This window comes from Lepus europaeus, chromosome Y, assembly GCF_033115175.1.
Source record: "Lepus europaeus isolate LE1 chromosome Y, mLepTim1.pri, whole genome shotgun sequence".
Lineage (NCBI taxonomy): Eukaryota > Metazoa > Chordata > Mammalia > Lagomorpha > Leporidae > Lepus > Lepus europaeus.
Genome location: NC_084851.1, coordinates 21,869,941 through 21,893,526, shown reverse-complemented (window position 1 = coordinate 21,893,526; position 23,586 = coordinate 21,869,941). Strand labels below are relative to the sequence as shown.

The 23,586-nt window shown below is 41.1% G+C and overlaps 1 protein-coding gene and 1 pseudogene across 1 annotated transcript; one reads left to right on the top strand and one right to left on the bottom strand.

Moving 5' to 3' along the window:
- The window catches only part of LOC133754147 (nuclear receptor subfamily 2 group C member 2-like), a 685,228-nt pseudogene that overhangs the window by 185,721 nt on the left and 475,921 nt on the right, over positions 1 to 23,586 (bottom strand).
- Positions 17,842 to 18,352, top strand: LOC133754234 (bcl-2-related protein A1-like). The gene has a single exon (XM_062184727.1). It carries the CDS (start codon positions 17,891 to 17,893, stop codon positions 18,350 to 18,352), a length of 462 nt encoding a protein of 153 aa, XP_062040711.1. The 5' UTR covers positions 17,842 to 17,890.

The following is a 23,586-nucleotide window of genomic DNA, read 5'->3' as shown; positions in this document are numbered from 1 at the left end:
GCGGTGCGCCGGCCGCAGCGTGCCAACCGCGGTGGCCATTGGAGGGTGAACCAACGGCAAAAAGGAAGACCTTTCTCTCTGTCTCTCTCTCACTGTCCACTCTGCCTGTCAAAAAAAAAATAAAAAAAATCAAAATAAGCAAATGAATACATAATTTTCTACTTTACAAATTTTAAACAAAGGTTTATTTCTTCCCTCTTCTTTAGAGTTAACTATCTTAATTCTTGACTATTCTAATAGTTCCCATTATTTGTCAAACCTAAAGACACAGAAATCCAATTCCATCTGACATACGTTCTGTTTTTCACATGAAAAATTGAATTTCATATGAAATAATTGTTATGTATTGAATATATAACATGCAGTGGACATTCCTCATCCACACCTTGCTTGCATTCTCAATAATATAAGACAGTCTTAAACATCTGACTCTTTTATTTATTTATTTATTTATTTATTTATTTATTTATTTGACAGGCAGAGTGGACAGTGAGAGAGAGAGAGACAGAGAGAAAGGTCTTCCTTTGCCATTGGTTCACCCTCCAATGGCTGCAGCTGGCATGCTGTGCCCTGCACACTGTGCTGATCCTAAGCCAGGAGCCAGGTGCTTCTCTTGGTCTCCCATGGGGTGCAGGGCCCAAGGACTTGGGCCATCCTCCACTGCACTCCTGGGCCACAGCAGAGAGCTGGCCTGGAAGAGGGGCAACGAGGACAGAATCCAGCACCCCGGACGAGGACTAGAACGTGGTGTGCTGGCACCGCAGGCAGAGGATTAGCCTATTGAGCCGCAGCGCCAGCCTAAACACCTGATTCTTTATGGAACTGTTTTATGTTTAACTTCTTAAATCCACCATTTATCTTCTGTTGTTCCCTCTGTTCATTTTCTCAAGGTAATATATTCCTCTAAAATATTAACTGTGGAATTTCCTCAATGCTAGAATGCAGAAACTATTTAATTCTCAATCATTGGGTCCTATGATTTAACTCTTTACACCAAAGATTTCCAATGTGTATGTACAATCCAGCCTTCTACTCAGATGCTTCATTTTAATTTTATTCATGAGGGCTCTTCATCCAACAGGAGTTTCAAAGTGGATATTTTGAAAAAAACAGCAGGAATTTCAAATCTCATGCACAAAACAAATTTTTAATTTCATTTTTTCCTCATTAACTCTTTGAGGTATTTTTGTATTTAAGGTATCTAAAGCTTAAAATGTTTGAACTTAACTCCAGTTCTTTTATCCTTAGTCATTAACGATTTCTCACTGAACTGGCTTCATGAGCTAGAATCCTTGGACTTACAGTTAGGACTTATCTTGGGACTTATCTCTCCCTTAAAATTCCATACCTAATGCAACAATATTCCTTTTATTTTACTTGCTAAATATCTTGAAATTTGTCCTGTTCTCATAACTTTCAAACTTGGATTATATCATGATGCTTCCTACTCATGTCCAGTTTTTTCATCTTCAAATAAACCATCCATTAGTGTCCCCAAAAAGCACTATTTGCCCTTTTTCTGCTGAGTCTTTACTCATCCTCCATATGTATTTTTTTATTGACAGGCAGAGTTAGACAGTGAGAGAGAGAGAGAGAGAGAGAGAGAGAGAGAGAGAGACATAGAGAAAGGTCTTCCTTTTTCTGTTAGTTCACCCCCAAATGGGCCCTACGGGTGGCACATTATGCCAATCTGAACCCATGAGCCAGGTGCTTCCTCCTGGCCTCCCATGTGGGTGCAGGGCCCAAGGACTTGGGTCATCCTCCACTGCACTCCCAGGCCACAGCAGAGAGCTGGACTGAAAGAGGGGCAACCAGGATAGAACCCAGCACCCTTAGCAGGATTAGAACCTGGGGTGCTGGCACTGCAGGCAAAGGATTAACCTAGTGAGCTATGGCGCCAGCCCTCTATATGTATATAATATGCCATTCACTTGTGCTAGTCACTTTATTCTTCTACTTTTCAGAATTTTGTAACCTAGAAAATGATATTGCCTAGCACAAATTTCCTTTTATTAGTTATTCATATGGAAACCTAAAGTTTCCTTCAGATAATTTTTTTAAAGATTTTATTTATTTGAGAGGTAGAGTTACAGAGAGATAGAGAAAGGTCTTCCTTTCTCTGGTTCACTCCTCCAATGGCCACAACAGCAGAGGTGAATAGTTCCAAAGCCTGGAGTTAAGAGCCTATTCTGGGTCTCCAACATGGGTTCAGGGGCCCAACCACTCAGGCCATATTCTACTGATTTCCCAGTCCACAAGGAGAGAGATGGATTAGAAAAGGAGCAGCCATGGGGCTGGCACTGTGGCACAGTGGGTTAAAGCCCTGGCCTGAAGCACGGGCATCCCATATGGGCAATGGTTCTAGTCCAGCTGCTCCTCTTCTGATCCAGCTCTCTGATATAGCCTGAGAAAGCAGAAAATGATGGCCCTGCACCCATGTGGGAGACCTGGAAGAAGCTCCTGGCTCCTGGCTTTAGATTGGTGCAGCTCTGGCTGTTGCAGCCACCAGGGGAGTTAATCAGCAGATGGAAGACAACTCTCTCTCTCTCTCTCTCTCTCTCTCTCTCTCTCTCTCTCTCTCTGTCTGTAACTCTTTCAAATAAATAAAATAAATCATTAAAAAAAGAAAGAAAGGAAAAAAGAAAAAGAGCAGCCAGGAAGAGAACCAGCGCCTATATGGTATGCCAGTGCTACAGGCCTTCTATGCCTCGGCACCAGCCCCCAGAGATCACTGAATTTATAACTGCCATCTTTATGGTAGTATAACATCTGAGAATTATTTAGAAATATCTTTTTGAATCCTTTAAGATGATATTTCCAGTGATTACCCCTGAACATAACAAATATATAGTGTTCAATAAGTTATCACTAAATTAATTAAATTACCAATTTTAGTGGTTACAGAAAGAATTCATATTTATAACAATAATTTAGATTACACTCTAAATATAAACAAAATATAACTTCCTGAGAAATATATGGCATTACCTATGTACTATTGACTTTATAGTATTATAGTGAATCTATCCATATAGCCCAAATGTCAATTGGCATAAATTCTACTAAGTCAGCTCATATTTACTTTGTGTACATTTAGTTTTACCCTAACAAAAATAAGGTTGGAAAGTCATAACAGAAATTACATGACCGAAAAGCCTTATAGACTCCTTATAGAAAAATATTTTCAATTCCTTGTATGTTCCATCAATACAATGAAATGTGAGTTTGTGTAAGTTAATCTATTATGTTGCAACCCACATCACTAAGTTCTTGATCTGCTGACTTGCCATGTCTTACTAAGGAAGTGACTGATGTTTTAGTGCACATACCTTACAACTGGATTTAGAAAATCAATAGTCATTCTAGTGTGCAACCACAGCTTCAAATATATTTTTGCCCTATTACCAGAGGTGGGTGATATACAGCCCACAGGCCCTACATGGCCGTTGAAATCGTTTGGTATGTTCTAACTAGTCAACCAGAGGCAGGACTCAGAATTTGATAAATCTATAACAAGCTATTTTATAAGTTAATAAAGTTGTTTGGCCCGTAAATATACAAAAACTCATGGCAGGAAAAATATTTTCATCACCCAGTACATGCTGAGAGTCTTTGAATTTTGCCAGGATATAGGCATTTCTTTTACTTTTTTTTTAACAGAAAATTTTTATTTAGGAAGTTTCAGATATGCATACAACAGAAAGAATCTTTACACCATGCATTAAACAAAGAATTTCCAGAAAGCCATCCCAGGCATTCAACAATCACCAATATTTTGCCCATCCTGTTTCACCCATCCCTAACCCCTTTTTGTAAAGTAAATATCATTTTCTTTTTTTTTCTTTTTTATTTATTAAACTTTTATTTAATGAATACAAATTTCCAAAGTACAGCTTATGGGTTACAATGGCTTCCCCCCTCCCATAACTTCCCTCCCACCTGCAACCCTCCACTTTCCCGCTCCCTCTCCCCTTCAATCACATCATGATTCATTTTCAAATCTCTTTATATAGAAAAGATCAGTTTAGTATATATTAGGTAATGATTTCAACAGTATGCCCCCATATAGCAACACGAAATGAAAAAAATACTGTTGGAGTACTAGTTATAGCATTAAATAACAGTGTATAGCACATTAAAGACAGAGATCCTACATAATTTTCTTTAAAAAATTAATTAATTTTCTATGCCATTTCCAATTTAACACCAGGTTTTTTTTTCATTTCCAATTACATACATATATAATTAGTGAAGATCTCATCAGTTTGTAACCACACAGAGACACAAAGTGTAAAAATACTGTTTCAGTACTAGTTATAGCATCACTGCACATTAGACAACACATTAAGGACAGATCCCACATGAGATGTAAGTACACAGTGACTCCTGTTGCTGAATTAACAATTTGACACACCTGTTCATGGCATCAGTAATCTCCCTAGGCTCTAGTCATGAGTTGCCATGGCTATGGAAGTCTTTAGAGTTCGCTGACTCCGATCTTATTCCGATAGGGTCATAGTCAAAGTGGAAGTTCTCTCCTCCCTTCAGAGAAAGGTACCTCCTTCTTTGATGGCCCCATTCTTTCCACTGGGATCTCACTAACAGAGAACTTTCATTTAGGTCTTCTTCTTTTTCTTTTCCATGGTATCTTGGCTTTCCATGCCTACAATACTCTCATGGGCTCTTCAGCCAGATCCGAATGCCTTAAGGGCTGATTCTGAGGCCAGAGTGTTGTTTAGGACATCTGCCATTCTATGAGTCTGCTGTGTATCCCACTTCCCATGTTGGATCATTCTCTCCCTTTTTGATTCTATCAGTTAGTTTTGCAGACACTTGTCTTGTTTGTGTGATCCCTTTGACTCTTAGACCTATCAGAGCCATCAATTGTGAACTGAAATTGATCACTTGGACTAGTGAGATGGCATTGGTGCATACCACCTTGATGGGATTGTACTGGAATCCCTTGGCATATTTTTATCTCCACCATTTGAGGCAAGTGTGATTGAGCATGTCCCAAATTGTACATCTCCTTCCTCTCTTTATCCACTCTTAAATTTAAGAGGGATCAAGCTGCTGCTGTGGCTCAATAGGCTAATTGTCCACCTTGTGGTGCCAACACACCGGGTTCTAGTCCTGGTCGAGATACCGATCCTGTCCCAGTTGCCCCTCTTCCAGGCCAGCTCTCTACTGTTGCCAGGGAGTGCAGTGGAGGATGGCACAAGTGCTTGGGCCCTGCACCCCATAGGAGACCAGGAGAAGCACCTGGCTCCTGCCATCGGATCAGCCTGGTGCGCCGGCCGCAGTGCGAAAACCATGGCACCCATGGGATGGTGAACCAATGGCAAAAAGAAAGACCTATCTCTCTCTCTCACTGTCCACACTGCCTGTCAAAAAAAAATTTAACAGGGATCACTTTTCAGTTACAATTTAAACACCTAAGAATAACTGTGTGTTAATTACAGAGTTCAACTACTAGTACTAGAAAAGCAACTACAACAACAACAACAAATACTAAAAAGGATAAAGTATTGCATTGTACATCTAGAGCCAGGACAAGAGCTGATCAGGTCATTGTTTCTTATAGTGTCCATTTCACTTCCACAGGTTTCCCCTTTGGTGCTCAGTTGTCGCCGATCAGGGAAAACAAATGATATTTTTCTCTTTGGGACTGGCTTAATTCACTCAGCATGATGTTTTCCAGATTCCTCCATCTTGTTGCAAATGACCGGGTTTCGTTGTTTCTTACTGCTGTATAGTATTCTATGGAGTACATGTCCCATAATTTCTTTATCCAGTCTACTGTTGATGGGTATTTGGGTTGGTTCCATGTCTTAGCTATTGTGAATTGAGCTGCAATAAACATTCATGTGCAGATGGCTTTTTTATTTGCCAAATTAATTTCCTTTGGGTGAATTCCAAGGAGTGGGATGGCTGGGTTTTATGGAAGGGTTATGTTCAGGTTTCTGAGGAATCTCTAGACTGACTTCCATAGTGGCTAAACCAGTTTGCATTCCCACCAACAGTGGGTCAGTGTCCCTTTTTCCCCAAATCCTTTGCAGCATCTGTTGTTGGTAGATTTCTGAATGTGAGCCATTCTCACTGGGGTGAGGTGAAACCTCATTGAGGTTTTGATTTGCATTTCTCTGATTGCTAGTGATCTTGAATATTTTTTCATGTGTCTGTTGGCCATTTTGATTTTCTCTTTTGAAAAATCTCTACTGAGGTCCTTGGCCCATCTCTTTAGTGGGTTGTTTGTTTTGTTGTTGTGGAGTTTCTTGATTTCTTTGTAGATTCTGGTTATCAACCCTTTATCTGTAGTATAGTTTGCAAATATTTTTTCCCATTCTGTTGGTTGCCTCTTCACTTTCCTGACTGTTTCTTTTGAAGTACAGAAATCTCTCAATTTGATGCAATCCCAAATGTTAATTTTGGTTTTGACTGCCTGTGCTCCTGGGGTCTTTTCCAAGAAGTCTTTGCCTTTACCTATATCTTGCAGGGTTTCTCCAATACTGTCTAATAACTTGATGGTTTCAGGTCATAGATTTAAGTCTTTAATCCATGTTGAGTGAATTTTTGTGTAAGGTGAAAGGTATGGGTCTTACTTCAACCTTCTGCATGTGGAAATCCAATTTTCCCAGCACCATTTATTGAATAGACTGTCCTTATTCCAGGGATTAGATTTGGATCTTTGGTCAAATATAAGTTGGCTGTAGATGTTTGGATTGATTTCTGGTGTTTCTCTTCTGTTCCATTGGTCTATCCATCTGTTTCTGTACCAGTACCCTGCTGTTTTGATAACAACTGCCCTGTAGTATGTCCTGAAATCTGGTATTGTGATGCCTCCAGCTTTGTTTTTGTTGTACAAGATTGCTTTGGCTATTCGAGGTCTTCTGTGTCTCCATATGAATTTCAGCATCATTTTTTCCAGATCTGAGAAGAATATCGTTAGTATCTTGATTGGCATTGCATTGAATGTATAAATTGCTTTTGGGAAAATAGACATTTTGATGATATTGATTCTTCCAGTCCATGAGCATGGAAGATTTCTCCATTTTTTGGTATCCTCTTCTATTTCTTTCTGTAAGGTTTTGTACTTTGCATCGTAGAGATCTCTAATGTCTTTGGTTAAGTTTATTCCAAGGTATTTGATTGTTTTTATAGCTATTGTGAATGGGATTGATCTTAGAAGTTCTTCCTGAGCTGTGGCATTGCCTGTGTATACAAAGGCTGTTGATTTTTGTGCATTGATTTTATATCCTGCTACTTTGCCAAACTCTTCAATGAGTTCCAGTAGTCTCTTAGTAGAGTTCTTTGGGTCCCCTAAATAAAGAATCATATCATCTGCAAAGAGGGATAGTTTGAGTTCTTCCTTCCCAATTTATATCCCTTTAATTTCTTTTTCTTGCCTAATAGCTCTGGCTAGAACTTCCAGTACTATATTGAATAGCAGTGGTGAGAGTGGGCATCCCTGTCTGGTACCAGATCTCAGCAGAAATGCTTCCAACTTTTCCCCATTCAATAGGATGTTGGCTGTGGGTTTTTCATATATTGCTTTGATTGTATTGAGGAATGTTCCTTCCATACCCAGTTTGCTTAGAGTTTTCATCATGAAAGGGTGTTGTATTTTATCAAATGCTTTCTCTGCATCTATGGAGAGAATCATATGATTTTTCTTCTGCAGTCTGTTAATGTAGTGTATTACGTTGATTGTTTTGCGAACATTGAACCATCCCTGCATACCAGGGAGAAATCCCACTTGGTCTGAGTGGATGATCTTTCTGATGTGTTGTTGTTGCATTCTATTCGCCAGAATTTTATTGAGTATTTTTGCATCCATGTTCATCAGGGATATTGGTCTGTAATTCTCTTTCAATGTTGCATCTCTTTCTGGCATAGGAATTAAGGTGATGCTGGCTTCATAGAAAGAATGTGGGAGGATTCCCTCTTTTCAATTGTTTTGAATAGTTTGAGAAGAATTGGAATTAGTTCTTCTCTAAATGTCTGGTAGAACTCAGCAGTGAATCCATCTGGCCGTGGGCTTTTCTTTGTTGGGAGGGCCTTTATTACTGTTTCAATTTCTGTGTCAGTTATTAGTCTATTTAGGTTTTCTATGTCTTCCTGGCTCAATTTAGCTAGGTTGGATGTGTCCAAGAATCTGTCCATTTCTGATAGATTTCCCTATTTGCTGGCATACCAGTCCTCATAGTAATTTCTGATGATTCTTTTTATTTCTGTGGTGTCTGTTGTTACGTTTCCATGTTTGTCTCTGATTGTATTGATTTGGGTCTTTTCTCTTCTTTTTTTAGTTAGTTGGGCCAATGGGGTGTCAATTTTGTATATTTTTTCAAAAAACCAGCTCCTTCTTTGGCTGATTTTTTGCAATTTTCAATCCTGTTGATTTCTTCTTTGATTTTAATTATTTCTCTTCTCCTACTAGTTTTGGGTCTGGTTTGCTGCAGATTTTCTAGATCCTTGAGATGACTTGAAAGCTCACCTATTTGGTGCCTTTCCAATTTCTTTTTTTTTAAACTTTTATTCAATGAATATAAATTTCCAGTGTACACTTTATGGACCACAATGGCTTCCCCCTCCCACAACTTCCCTCCCACCCTCAACCCTCCCCCCTCCCGCTCCCTCTCCCCTTCCATTCACATCAAGATTCATTTGCAATTCTCTCTATATACAGAAGATCAATATCAAAAGATTTCAACAGTTTTCACCCACATAGAAACACAAAGTGAAACATACTGTTTGAGAACTAATTATAGCATTAAATCAAAATGTACAGCACATTATGGACAGAGATCCCACATGAGGAGCAAGCGCAAAGTGACTCCTGTTGTTGACCCAACAAACTGACACTCTACTTTATGGTGCCAGTAACCACCCTAGGGTGTCGTCATGAGTTGCCAAGGCTATGGAAGCCTTCCAAGTTTGCCAACCCTGATCATATTTAGACAAGGTCATAAAAGACAGGGTGAGGATAGTAACCAATGATCCCAAGAGAGGCATTAACCAGGTTTGAACAATTATACAGCATTAAGTGGGGAAGAGGATCATCAGTACACACAGGTTGGGAGTAGAGCCATTGGTAGTAGAGTAGAGGTTATGATTACATAGGAATGAGGCCCAAGTGCGCTAGATAGGGTCTAGAACAAAGGACAGAGTCATTATTAGAGGGGCTAAGAAAGGTGCTGTCCAAGCTACAATTAAGTTTTCTGATTGAGAGGCAAGTAGAACCTGATAGAAGGGGCCTGACAATAATCTGTTGGGCTTTAGGCCTTGTAAGCTAAGAGGCCCAGAGCTATCTATCTCCTCACCTGGGGCACATCCTAAGGAAGGTGTGAACCTCCCAGGGGAAGGCACTCTGTTGACTTTCATCACTTTCCAATTTCTTGATGTAGGCACCTATTGATATAAACTTTCCTCTTAACACTGCTTTTGTTGTATCCCAGAGGTTTTGGTATGTTATGCTTTTATCCTCATTTACTTCCAGAAAGTTTTTGATTTCTCTTTTAATATCTTCTATGACCCATTGTTCATTCAGGAACATGTTGTTCAATCTCCATGTGTTTGTATGTGCTCTAGGGATTCCTGAGTTGCTAATTTCCAATTGCATTCCTTTGTGGTCTGAGAAGCTGCATGGTATGATTCTAATTCTTTTGAATTTGCTGAGACTTGCTTTATGGCCTAGTATGGGTCAATCCTACAGAAGGTTCCATGTACTGCTGAGAAGAATGTAAAGTCTTGAGATGTAGGATGAAATGTTCTATAGATATCTGTTAGCTCCATTTTGGCTATAGTGTCATTTAAATCTGCTGTCTCCTTGTTGATCTTCTGTCCTGTTGATCTGTCTATTTCTGAGAGTGGAGTATTGATGTCCCCCAGAACTATTGTATTGGGGTCTAAGCCTCCCTTTAAGTCCCTTAACAAATCTTTTAAATAAACTGGTGCCCTGTAATTAGGTGCATATACATTGATAATCGTTATATCTTCCTGTTGAATGGATCCCTTAATCATTATATAGTGCCCGTCTTTGTCTCTCGTAACAGCTTTTGTGGTAAAGTTTATGTTGTCCGATATTAAGATGGCTACACCCACTCTTTTTTCATTTCTGTTGGCATGGTATAACTTTTTCCAGCCTTTCACTTTCAGTGTGTATGCATCATTGTTGGAAAGATGAGTTTCTTGTAAGCAGCAAAAAGATGGGTTTTGTTCCTTAACCCAATCAGCCAATCGGTGTCTTTCAACTGGACAGTTCAAGCCATTAACATTCAATGTGACTATTGAGAAGGAGTAACTTTTTCCTGTCATCTGCCAAAGATATTTTTTAATATATGGTTTGAGATTCCTGTGATCTTTTGTTCTGGGGTTTCCTTCCTTTACTTCCTTTCCTATTGGTGACCGTGTTTCTGTGTTTCTGTATGTAACACATCTTTAAGCATCTTTTTCAGGGCTGGATGAGTGGCAATAAATTCTTTCAGTTTCTGTTTGCTGTGAAAGGTCTTTATTTCACCTTCATTCACAAATGACAGCTTTGCAGGATATAATATTCTGGGCTGGCAGTTTTTCTCTCTTAGTACCTGGGCTATATCTCGCCATTCTCTCCTAGCTTGTAGGGTTTCTGATGAGAAGTCAGCTGTGAGTGTAATTGGAGATTCTCTGAGAGTAATCTGGCATTCTCTCTTGCACATTTTAGGATCTTTTCTTTATGTTTCACTGTGGTGAGTTTAATTACGATGTGTCATGGTGAGGATCTCTTTTGATCATGTTTATTATGGTTTCTATGTGCTTCCTGTACTAGGATGTCTCTGTCCTTCTCCAAATCTGGGAAATTTTCTGCTAGTCTCACTGAAAATTCCTTCTAATCCTTTCTCCCTCTCCATGCCTTCAGGAACTCCTAGAACCCGAATGTTGGGTTTTTTAAGAGCATCCTGTAGATTCCCGACAATATTTTTTAGATTTCTGATTTCTTCTTCTTTTCTTTGATTTGCCTGTTTCCTTTCCTGTTCTCTGTCTTCTAATTCCGATATTCTCTCTTCTGCTTCACCCATTCTGTTTTTAAGGCTCTCTAATGTGTTTGTCATTTGATCTATTGAGTTCTTCATTTCATTATGGTTTCTTGTCACTATCACAGTTTCATGTTCTACTAGTTGTTTCTTTTCATTTTGATTCCTCCTTAATATTTCATTTTCACGAGAGAGATTTTCTATCTTGTCCATTAAGGATTTCTGTAGTTCAAGAATTTGTTTTTGAGAACTTCTTAATGTTCTTATCAATTTTTTGAGATCCGCTTCTTGCATTTCTTCTATCTCTATATCTTCATAATCTTGCATTGGGGTGTCTTGTTCATTTGGGGGCATCATAGTCTCTTCCTTGCTCTTGTTACCTCGGTTTCTACGTTTTATGTTTGGCATGTTTGAGATAATTTATAGTTTTTTTTTCTTTTGCTGTGGTGTTTTTTTCTCGTTATACTATGCCTCTAAGTGGGCTGTCTGCTTTGATGGATCCTTATAGGCTGTTATGGATGTGGCCAGTGAGCTCTGCTTGATTCTTCAGGTTTAAGGCTGTGCAAAAAGTGACTCACCCAGATTGTTCTCTCCCTTGCTCCTTGCTGGATCTCTCTCTCTCTCTCTCTCTCTCTCTCTCTCTCTCTCTCTCTCTCTCTCTCTCTTTTTGACTCAGTTGGGAAGTAATTCTGCACAGCTGAGTGGAATTGAGGGTAGTTGAAATCTGGCCTCTGTGAGTATTCGTTTGAGCTACCCCTGGGACCACACAAAGAGTTTATGCAGCCCTCAATGTGTTCTCAAGTTTCACCAAAGTTCCAAAGTTACTGAGTTTGTGTACTCGTTGGGGGTGCTTTACATATGTAAAATGGCACCTGCTCTTTGTGTTGCTCCGGGAGTGAAGAAAGAGGTCTCTGCCTTTCCCCACCAATGTCTCGGGTTTCTTACATTTTTGTCTTACCTCCTGTTCATTCCTGTGCAGTGAGATTCTGTGGCTTAGCTCCCTTAGTTGGGTTTCCACGCGGTGGGCTCCCTGTAGGTCCTCTGTGTCACATCCACTAGATCTGGAAGCATTTCCTCTGCAGTTTTTTTCTTGAGTCTTTTCCTTGAGTCCTTCCATTGGACTGGTATTATAATGTTTATGGCCTAGAAAAGCAGTGGAAGATGGCTCAAGCCCTTAGGGGAAGCTCCTGGCTCCTGGCTTTGGGTCAGACCACCTTCTAGCCCTTGGAGCCATTTAGGGAGTGAAGCAGTGGATGGAAGATCTTTCTCTCTCTCTCTCTCTCCTTCTCTGTCTATAATTGCCTCCCAAATAAAAAAATATTTTAAAAAAGAGAGATAATTGATATTACAGAAATATAATAGATCACTAGGACTATTGACAGCAACTAATAAACCAAAAGGTGGTGGCTTTACCTGGTATGCCACAGTGTCAGACACATCTTGCAGAAATCTAAGGAGTGAACTGGCACAAGGTAGATCATTCTGTTGCTCTGCCTTTAATGAATAAAATAAGTGAATAAAAAATTTAAAGTATGAAATAAGATTACAGAAAATGTTTGAAAACAAGAATTGGCAAGGGCATTTGGTGGAGCAGCTAAACACACCAATTTTGATAACCATGTCCCATATCAGAGTTCCAGCTTTGAGTTCAGCAACCCCACTTGTGATTCAATTTCCTGTGACTGCACCCCTTGGGAGGCAGTAGGTGATGGCTCAAGTTATTGGGTTCCTGTCATACATGTGGGAGACCAAAATGAACTTTCTGGCTCCTGTATTCAATCTGGCTGAGATGCAGCTGTTGTAGGTTTTTATTTTTTTTCAGAGGGGGTGGAACAGCCAATGGAAGATCTCCCTCCCTCTGTCTCTCTGCCTTTCAAATAAACAAAAAATCGATAAGTAAGTCTTTAAAAAAAGAACAACACAGAAAACAATTGCAACCATATTACATACTAACCCACTTACATCAATAATCACTTTAAATGTGCATTATCTAAATACACTACAGATAGAGATTGACATGGGAAAAATAAAACCAAGACACAACTTCTTGCTATCTATAGGAAACCATTTAAATATACAGACACATTAAGGGGATTTGAAGTCATCTTGGCCAATCACATTTGGTTTGCATAGTAGGAATACATTCAAGAGGTCTGTTGTGCAATATGGTGAGAATAGTTAATAACAATGTGCTCTACTATAGAAAAAAATAAGAGTTTAGACTTTTCAGTATTCTTATCATGAAAAACAGGTATATAATATAATGGATATATAATTGCCTTGCTTTGTTCATTAAAATTATATAAATATTTCCAAATATCACTTTTATGTGCTAAAGACATTCCATTCTCATCAACTTAAGACTTACTTAACTGCTTAAAAATAAAAATAAAAATATACAGAAAAATAGTCCATTATAATACCAGTCCAATGAAACGTTGAAAAACAATATTCATTTTAGACTAATCAGAATTTAGGTCAGACTAGTACAAGAGTAGACAACAGGCAGTTCTCCAAGAAGGCATTACAAGGCTTCCTACCAGTGCCCCTAAATAGCGTACTAAGATATGTAAAACTTGTATAACTCCAAGCAAAAATACAAATTCACCATTGGTAATCAGCACAAATAGATCAATAGTATGAATACCCATCCAGTGGTCATTAGTAACTAGGAATATGTTAACAAACAGAAATGTCATTTAACACCTGGTAGAGTAAATAAATAAGGTCCCTCCAGGTGCTGGGAAATCAAAAACTAACTGCATATGCATGAAAAGTTAGATACTTAATCCTTATGCTCCACTAACACTTCCTATAGAATTAGAATTTATTCACAACCTATAACCTAACATTTTCACATTATTTAAAATTTAAAATTATTTTAAAAATTACTGTGAAGTAACACATGAAAAAATAATTAAGTAAAATAGTGTCACAAATATAAAAAAAAAAACAAGAAAAACTCACTGTTGAGAGTAATAGCTTTTATGCCACAAAAAAAAACATAAAAAAGAACCTAGACTCAATCACCAATGGGGATAGAAAAAGCTGCCACCTGCATTGCCAGCATCCCATATAGTGCCGGTTCCCATCTCAGCTGCTCCACTTCTAATCCAACTCTCTGCTATGGCCTGGGAAAACAGTAGAAGATGGCCCAAGTTCGTGGGTCCCTGTACCCCCGCAGGAGACCAGGAAAAACCTCCTGGATCCTGGCTTTGAATCAGCACAGCCCAGGAAAATTCTCCTAGATCCTGGCTTTGAATCAGCAGAGCTCTGGCCATTATGGCCATCTGGGGAATTAACCAATGGATGGAAGGTCTCCCAATCTCTCTCTCTCTCTCTCTCTCTCTCTCTCTCTCTCTCTCTCTCTCTCTCTCTCTCTCTCTCTCTCTCTAATTCTGCCTCTCTGTAACTCTATCTTTCAAGTAAATAAATAAATCTCAAGAAAAAAATAAGATCCCTGAACTAACCAAGGCCCATTTATTTACCTGGGTAGCCATTCCATTAGTGTTTACATTGTTAATCAAACCTAGCAGAAAACAAAAAATCCACTTTCCTTTTTCAAATCTTATCACTGAATAAACTCAGGTTCCATGAAAGAAAACAGCATTGTAACATTCAAATCATGGCACACAGTTCCTACACAAGTGGGCAGACTGTGAATAAACGGAAGCAAATTTCTACAAAAGACACGAATGGAATGAGCTCTGGGAGGCAGCCTGTTGAACCCACACTCAGGTGCCCCAGGCTCCAGGGGTCCCACAGCACCTCGGGTCAGCTCCCCCACACTCCATTTGTCCACGTGGGATCTGTGCCATTCCAAGCCTGCACCACAGAAACTCTGTCCCCACACCTTGCCCTTTGTCCTTGGCCCAAAAGCTTGTGGTAAATACACCACTGAGTCTCTGCTGTTATGTCATAGCAACAGAATGAGAAAATAAGGCAGGATGGGGTTAAAATGGAGTTGCTTGAGCTAACTGCATATTGTTTTGCTTTTGTATAAAATAGCTGGGCTTGCAAAATGCTTTTATAAGATAACTGAATTTTAGCTGAACTTGTAGCATGTGATGAATGTGTTAATGCTTTTATGAGATAATGGAGCATGCGATAATTACTTTAGGAGCTATGTTAAGTTTTTGGTCACGATGACCCCGTATTTGTGCTTGCTCAAGGTCTTTGTCCCCTTACCCTGGAAAAACCCTTTACCTTGTGATTATTTGTCATGCTGTGGTTTATCTTGTGATCTTTTGTAATGCTGTGGAGATATGCTAATGTTGTGGTTTTAAGCCTTAAATACTCTGTGCGGTTGATGATCAGGGCCTCTCTTCTTGCACTGCACCAGAGGGTGCTGTTGTGCTTAGAGACGGCCCATCTGCGCAGATGTAATAAACTTCCTCATGCTTTTTGCATCGATTGGAGTGGAATTCGTGCTTCTGGGGTCGGTAGAATTGTGAGACACCTTTCGGGGTCTTACATTCTTGGGGGCTCGTCCGGGATTCGAGACCCCAGACCCACGCGCCATCTTCCAATCGGAGGTGAGTTTTCTTCTGTTCCGTGTATTGTCTTTTGTGAGTTTTATTGGTGTTTGCGTTTACGGGCGGTGTTTCACTGTCCATCTCCCCGGGGCGCTTGACGTACCGGTGTTTATGTTTCTGTATGAAATTGTGCCTGCGCAGGACCTGTATCTGTAGTGAGCCAGTAGTAGGCAAGGACAGACGTGTCCGCGACCCCTGGCTCAGGCCCTGGAAGACGCTCCAGTGGCGGTGTTTCGGGGGAGGCTGGCCAGGCAGCTCTCCCACCAGGTTTCTTCCCCGGGAGAGGGCTGGTGGCAGCAGCCGCTCCCGTCGGTGGTTTCAGTTTTGTGGGGAAGCTTTGGTTTTGGTGTTTCGGGGGAGGCGGCCAGGCAGCTCTCCCACCAGGTAAAAGTTTTTCTTCCCCGGGAGAGGGCTGGTGGCAGAAGCTGCTCCCGTCGGAAGTTTTGGTTTCAGTTTTGTTGCGCAGGTCTCGTCTTATTAGGGCGCGCAGGTTTAGTTCCATTGTTGTGTGCAGTGTTTTTGTGAGTTTTGTGATTGTTATTTGTGTTCTAATATACTTTTCTTATTTGCCTTTCCCCTTCAACATGGGACAAGAATTAACTACACCTTTGAGTCTTACTCTAGATCATTGGAGAGAGGTCCGGGAGCGGGCCCAAAACTTGTCTATAAGAGTGCAGAAGAAGAACTGGACAAGTGGCCAGCCTTAAACATCGGGTGGCCACGGGATGGGACTTTTGACTCTAGAATTATCTTACAGGTGAAGAGCCAGGTCTGCAGGGGAGGTAAAGAAGGACGCCCGAATCAAGTGCCCTACATCTTTGTGTGGGAGAACTTGGCAAAAAAACCCCCAAACTGGGTAAAACCTTTCCTCCTTTCCAACAGGGCGATGGCAGAGCTCGATCCCACTATACCCACCACCGCCCTGAGGATGAAGCCCAGTTCTGAATTGTCAGCAGTTGCCTTGGGGGTGGCGTCGAGCCCCAAACCCCCTCCGATCCTACCCGCAACACCCCTAGTATCGGAAATTGCAGACCAGGGCAAATACCCTACCTCAACCCTCTATCCATTGCAGGAATTGGACACCCTCAAACCTGAAAAACCCTTAGCTCCTCCAGGCGAGCAGGAAGATATTCCACCACCTTATTCCCCCCGCCTCCTTAGGAGGGCACCTTATATCCCCTGCTTCCCAAGAAGGCCCGCGGTGCCCTTTTTGGAAACCAGAAGAGAAATGGAGGAGGAAGAACCCGATGAAATAGAGGAGGAAGGACCCCCAGCCCGTTCTAACTGGCCGTCCTCCTCCTCCATATAACTGGGATCACAAGCCCTGACAGGACTTGCAGGGCCTGTTTTACTAACATTAATTTTACTACACTTAAATGGAACTCTGTAGGAGACCAGACTCTACTGCCAGACTCTCCTGAGGAGCTTAGCTGAAGGGGTTAAAGTTATTTAGTTAAAAAAGGGGAAGTTTAAAATGGGCTAAGAAAGAGGAACTAACTAGGATCCTGGCCACCACAGTTAACAGCAAGCAGAGTAAGGGAGAATCAGGATAGGCAGGGACCCCGGAGACTGACAAAAAGCACAGAGAAGTGCCCAAAAGGACAAATCTGCCTAAGGTCCGACTAACAATGAGAATCTAGTGGTGTACGACTGCCACACGAGACTGAACTGACCGAAACGGCCCCTGCAAGATGACAAGAGAAAAGATGACAGCAGCGGAGTGGTGAGACTGGGCGACAGCAGCCCCTCGGCCCCTCCCTCATTGGGACACGTCTGGGTTTCCACCTTCAACCCCCCGAGGACTCTGCTCGGCAGGCAGGGCTGATCGCTATGGACCATGCACTCCATGCAGCTAAGAAAAAGGAGCGGGTGGCAATGCACGAGAACAGCAGGTACGCTCTCGCCACTACCCACAGGGAACTCAAAATGGACAGAGGCTTTATCGACCAGGAAGAAAAATTGCTCCAATGTTTCCCTGATTTGGACTATCAAAGGTACTGGGGTCAGACACTGGGCCGGCCTTCGTCTCCAGGGTAAGTCAGACGGTGGCACAGGTGTTGGAAATAGAAAGTTACATTGTGTTTATAGGGTAAGTCAGATGGTGGTAGCGGTAGCCAAGGTACTGGGGATATAGTTAGGTAAAACATATAATTAATGGTGGAGACTGGCACTAGAGACTGGGTCAAATTGCTGCTACACATTTTTATAGTGCTACATATCTTTTATATGCTGCTACCCTTTTGCAACTTCCCTATCCTGCCAGACTCTGCTTAGATGTCTGCCTTTTAGGGCTTCAAAGGCTTCCAGAAGAAGCAGTCCCTGGCTCTGCTCTCCGAGCAGCAGAAGATGAGTGACTGCGAGTTTGCTTATGTACACATGCTGGCTCAGGACTATCTGCTGTATATCCTGAAGACGCCGCAGCCTGGACTGGGATTGAGCAAGACGTCCAGGGTGCTGCAGAACGTCACCTTCTCCATCCAGCAAGAAGTGGAAGAGGCTCTGCAACCGTACCTGCACAATGTGCCTGTCGCGTCCGTCGAGACTGCCAGAACGATTTTCAACCAAGTGATGGAAAAAGAGTTTGAGGACGGTGTCGTCAACTGGGGTAGGATTGTGACTATATTCGCATTCAAAGGGGTCCTGGCCAAGAAGCTCCTCCGGGAGCAGGCTGCTCCAGATGTGGACACTTTTAAGCCCATCCCTTATTTTGTGGCTGAGTTCATAACGAGGAGGATGGGAGAATGGATAAGGCAAAACGGAGGCTGGGAAAATGGATTTGTAAAAAAGTTTATACATAATTCTGGTTAAAAGATTTTTCTGAAAGTTACCAAACAGATCTGTGTGATATTGTCATTGCTAAAGAAGAAGTATTGCTGACCCTTAGTAATATTATTTTAATTTTTACCCTGCATAATAAATAGGCTTCTTTAGTTTATTAAAAGTAAAATTGTTTATCACCCACGCCTTGGTCCTGACCCAGCAGTGCCAAAGTTTAAAAATGAAGGACATAAAAGAAAAGAGTATTGTTGGTAAGAAGGGCTAAAGAAAAAAAAAGAGCTTTTTATATAAGGAAAGGACATGGTTTGTAAGAATAACTTTATCCGGATGGCTAGTTTACTCTAGACTAAAATGGAAGTGGTAAAATGTTTAAAGTAAGTCGAAGAGGGTGTGTGAAAGTCACAGTCACAAAAAGTATTTGGGTAATTCAGCTAAACAGGCACCAGGTATCAACCCAAGTTTGTATGACTTCTTCAGGGATGTGTTTTCTGTTTTTGTCTCTGTTGTATTTTCTGTTTTTGAATTCTGATGCCTTTTTGTAACTTTTTATCCTGCGGGGCATACTTTCCCTACCCTGCAGACTTGCTTCTGTGCTCATAAGTTCGGCTGCAAGGCACAGAGATGTGCTTGTAAACCTGTGTCTGGCAGCGGATTTGGTGGGCGCCGGTGATGGGCAGCCCACATATTCCAATAAAGATCACGTGGAAGAAAGAGACACCTGGGACATCTCCGGCCTGTCTTGTGATCAGACTCCCCTATGAAACAAAGGACCAGGCGGAAGCGTATTCTTAATTCCCTCTTAATTCTAATTGTTAAACACCCTGCTCCCTTTACAAAATTTAAAAAGTAATTCCTTAAATTTTAAGATTAAAATTTGACAAAAAGAAAAGGGGCGAATGAGAAAATAAGGCAGGATGGGGTTAAAATGGAGTTGCTTGAGCTAACTGCATATTGTTTTGCTTTTGTATAAAATAGCTGGGCTTGCAAAATGCTTTTATAAGATAACTGAATTTTAGCTGAACTTGTAGCATGTGATGAATGTGTTAATGCTTTTATGAGATAATGGAGCATGTGATAATTATTTTAGGAGCTATGTTAAGTTTTTGGTCACGATGACCCCGTATTTGTGCTTGCTCAAGGTCTTTGTCCCCTTACCCTGGAAAAACCCTTTACCTTGTGATTATTTGTCATGCTGTGGTTTATCTTGTGATCTTTTGTAATGCTGTGGAGATATGCTAATGTTGTGGTTTTAAGCCTTAAATACTCTGTGCGGTTGATGATCGGGGCCTCTCTTCTTGCACTGCACCAGAGGGTGCTGTTGTGCTTAGAGACGGCCCATCTGCGCAGATGTAATAAACTTCCTCATGCTTTTTGCATCGATTGGAGTGGAATTCGTGCTTCTGGGGTCGGTAGAATTGTGAGACACCTTTCGGGGTCTTACAAGAACACTGACTCAGACCCTAGGGAAAGCTGTGGACCTGAGACCCCGGTGCCCAACTCAAGGAAATGAGGTCACGCGTGAGGCTCAGATTCTCCTTCTCCCCACACAACCTGGAGAGGTGAGGCCGGGTTCAGGCAGAGAGCTGCACGCTGAGACAGGGCCACACACCAGGGTCCCAGCTGCCCACCTGCCTCCCCTCCTGTGGGCCCAGGACCCTCACACTCCTTGCTGCCGGCGTCCAGGGACTCCGGGCATCCTCTCAGGGCTTGCGCTGAGGGGAGTTCAGGGTAGAAGCGTCTGAGCTGACCGGGGCTCTGGGAGCAGAACCAGGGGCTGAACTCCGTGGGGACGGGAAGAGGATCCCCAGAGGGTCTGCCCTGTTGCCATGGCACGCCTGATTCCACAGTCACAGAGACCTCAGGACTTCACAGAGGACATATCCAATCAGCATTGTCCCTAGCCTAAGGGCGGGCCCTTGGGGTTGGGCCTAGTCGGGGGAGTGAGAGGCGAGGCTTGGCCTCAGGCCTGAAACTTGGCCTTCCCGACAGCAGAGGGCGGTGCCCCGCCCCAGGATCCCATCTCCAGAGATCCTGTTCAGACCTTGAAACTGGAGCTTGCCATAATCCTCAGGTGAGTTATAGTTTACTGTTTACTGGATTCTGGGCCTTTTTCTCTTTGTGTTCTTGGCTTATTTGTCTGTTAGGTCATTTGATTTTTGTTAAGTATGGCTTTGAAGAGTATTTCATATACAGATATTCATTTTCTGGATTGTACTTTGTCCATTACCATTGTTTTATATTTGTTTTTATGGGGACCTGGTAACCCACTTGATTGTATTGATCCTGTACCCAATAATTTTGCTTAATTCACCTATCAGCTCATATTTGGTTTGGCTTGTGTTGGATTTTGTCTACATATCCTATTATGATTATCACATATTAAGAGTTCAATTTCTTAAAGCTGACCCTATACCTTTCTTTGTTTATTTATTTTTTTAAAAACTTTTATTTAATGAATATAAATTTCCAAAGTACAGCTTATGGGTTACAATGGCTTCCCCCCTCCCATAACTTCCCTCCTACCCGCAACCCTCCCCCCTCCTGCTCCCTTTCCCCTTCCATTCATATAAAGATTCATTTTCAATTCTCTTTATATACAGAAGAACAGTTTAGTACATATTAGGTAAAGATTTCAACAGTTTGCCCATATAGCAACATAAAGTGAAAACGACCATTGAAGTACTAATTATAGCATTAAATAACAATGTACAGCACATTAAAGACAGAGATATTACATAATAGTTTTTTTTAAAAAGTTAATTAATTTTCTATGCCATTTCCAATATAACACCAGGTTGTTTTTTTTTTCATTTCCAATTATCTTTATATACAGAAGATCAATTCAGTATATAATTAGTGAAGACCTCATCAGTTTGTACCCACACAGAAACACAAAGTGTAAAAATACTGTTTAAGTACTAGTTATAGCATCACTTCACATTAGACAACACATTAAGGACAGATCCCACACGGGGTATAAGTACACAGTGACTCCTGTTGCTGATTTAACAATTTGACACTCCTGTTCATGGCGTCAGTAATCTCCCTAGGCTCTAGTCATGAGTTGCCAGGGCTATGGAAGCCTTTAGAGTTCGATGACTTTGATCTTATTCTGATAGGGTCATAGTCAAAGTGGAAGTTCTCTCCTCCCTTCAGAGAAAGGTACCACCTTCTTTGATGGCCCCGTTCTTTCCACTGAGATGTCACTCACGGAGATCATTCATTTAGGTCTTTTATTTTTCCATGATATCTTGGCTTTCCATGCCTACAATACTCTCATGGGCTCTTCAGCCAGACCCCAATGCCTTGAGGATTGATTCTGAGGCCAGAGTGTTGCTTAGGACATCTGCCATTCTACGAGTCTGCTGTGTATCCCACTTCCCATGCTGGATCATTCTCTCCCTTTTTGATTCTATCAGTTAGTATTAGCAGACACTTGTCTTGTTTGTGTGATCCCTTTGACTCTTAGACCTATCAGAGCCATCAATTGTGAGCTGAAATTGATCACTTGGACTAGTGTGATGGCATTGGTACATGTCATCTTGATGGGATTGTGTTGGAATTAGCTGGCACATTTCTAACTCCACCATTTGCGGTGAGTCAGATTGAGCATCTTCCAAATTGTACATCTCCTCCCTCTCTTTTTCCACTCTTAAATTTAACAGGGATCACTTTTCAGTTAAAATTTAAACACCTAAGAATAATTGTGTGTTAATTACAGAGTTCAACCACTAGTACTAGAACAACAACAACAACAACAAATACTAAAAAGGATAAAGTATTACATTGTACATCTAAAGTCAGGACAAGAGCTGATCAGTTCATTGTTGCTTATAGTGTCCATTTCACTTCCACAGGTTTCCCCTTTGGTGCTCAGTTAGTTGTCACCGATCAGGGAAAACAAATGATATTTTTCTCTTTGGGACTGGCTTAATTCACTCAGCATGATGTTTTCCAGATTGCTCCATCTTGTTGCAAATGACCGGGTTTCGTTGTTTCTTACTGCTGTATAGTATTCTATGGAGTACATGTCCCATAATTTCTTTATCCAGTCTACTGTTGATGGGCATTTGGGTTGGTTCCAGGTCTTAGCTATTGTGAATTGAGCTGCAATAAACATTCACGTGCAGATGGCTTTTTTATTTGCCAAATTAATTTCCTTTGGGTAAATTCCAAAGGAGTGGGAAGGCTGGGTTGTATGGAAGGGTTATGTTCAGGTTTCTGAGGAATCTCCAGACAGACTTCCATAGTGGCTTAACCAGTTTGCATTCCCACCAACAGTGGGTCAGTGTCCCTTTTTCCCCAAATCCTCTGCAGCATCTGTTGTTGGTAGATTTCTGAATGTGAGCCATTCTCACTGGGGTGAGGTAAAACCTCATTGTGGTTTTAATTTGCATTTACCTGATTGCTAGTGATCTTGAATATTTTTTCATGTGTCTGTTGGCCATTTGGATTTCCTCTTTTGAAAAATGTCTATTGAGGTCCTTGGCCCATCTCTTTAGTGGGTTGTTTGTTTTGTTGTTGTGGAGTTTCTTGATTTCTTTGTAGATTCTGGTTATCAACCCTTTATCTGTAGTATAGTTTGCAAATATTTTTTCCCATTCTGTCAGTTGCCTCTTCATTTTCCTGACTGTTTCTTTTGAAGTACAGAAACTTCTCAATTTGATGCAATCCAAAATGTTAATTTTGGTTTTGACTGCCTGTGCTCCTGGGGTCTTTTCCAAAAAGTCTTTGCCTTTACCTATATCTTGCAGGGTTTCTCCAATGCTCTCTAATAATTTGGTGTTTTGGGTCGTAGATTTAAGTCTTTAATCCATGTTGAGTGAATTTTTGTGTAAGGTGATAGGTAGGGGTCTTACTTCAACCTTCTGCATGTGGAAATCCAATTTTCCCAGCACCATTTATTGAATAGACTGTCCTTATTCCAGGGATTAGATTTGGATCTTTGGTCAAATATAAGTTGGCTGTAGATGTTTGGATTGATTTCTGGTGTTTCTATTCTGTTCCATTGGTCTATCCATCTGTTTCTGTACCAGTACCATGCTGTTTTGATAACAACTGCCCTGTAGTATGTCCTGAAATCTGGTATTGTGATGCCTCCAGCTTTGTTTTTATTGTACAAGATTGCTTTGGCTATTTGTGGTCTTCTGTGTCTCCATATGAATTTCAGCATCATTTTTTCCAGATCTGAGAAGAATGTCTTTGGTATCTTGATTGGTATTGCATTGAATGTATAAATTACTTTTGGGAGAATGGACATTTTG

What these genes read in the sequence shown, in the direction of transcription:
- LOC133754234 (XM_062184727.1), top strand. Translation starts at nt 17,891, where the DNA reads ATGAGTGACTGCGAGTTTGCTTATGTACACATGCTGGCTCAGGACTAT.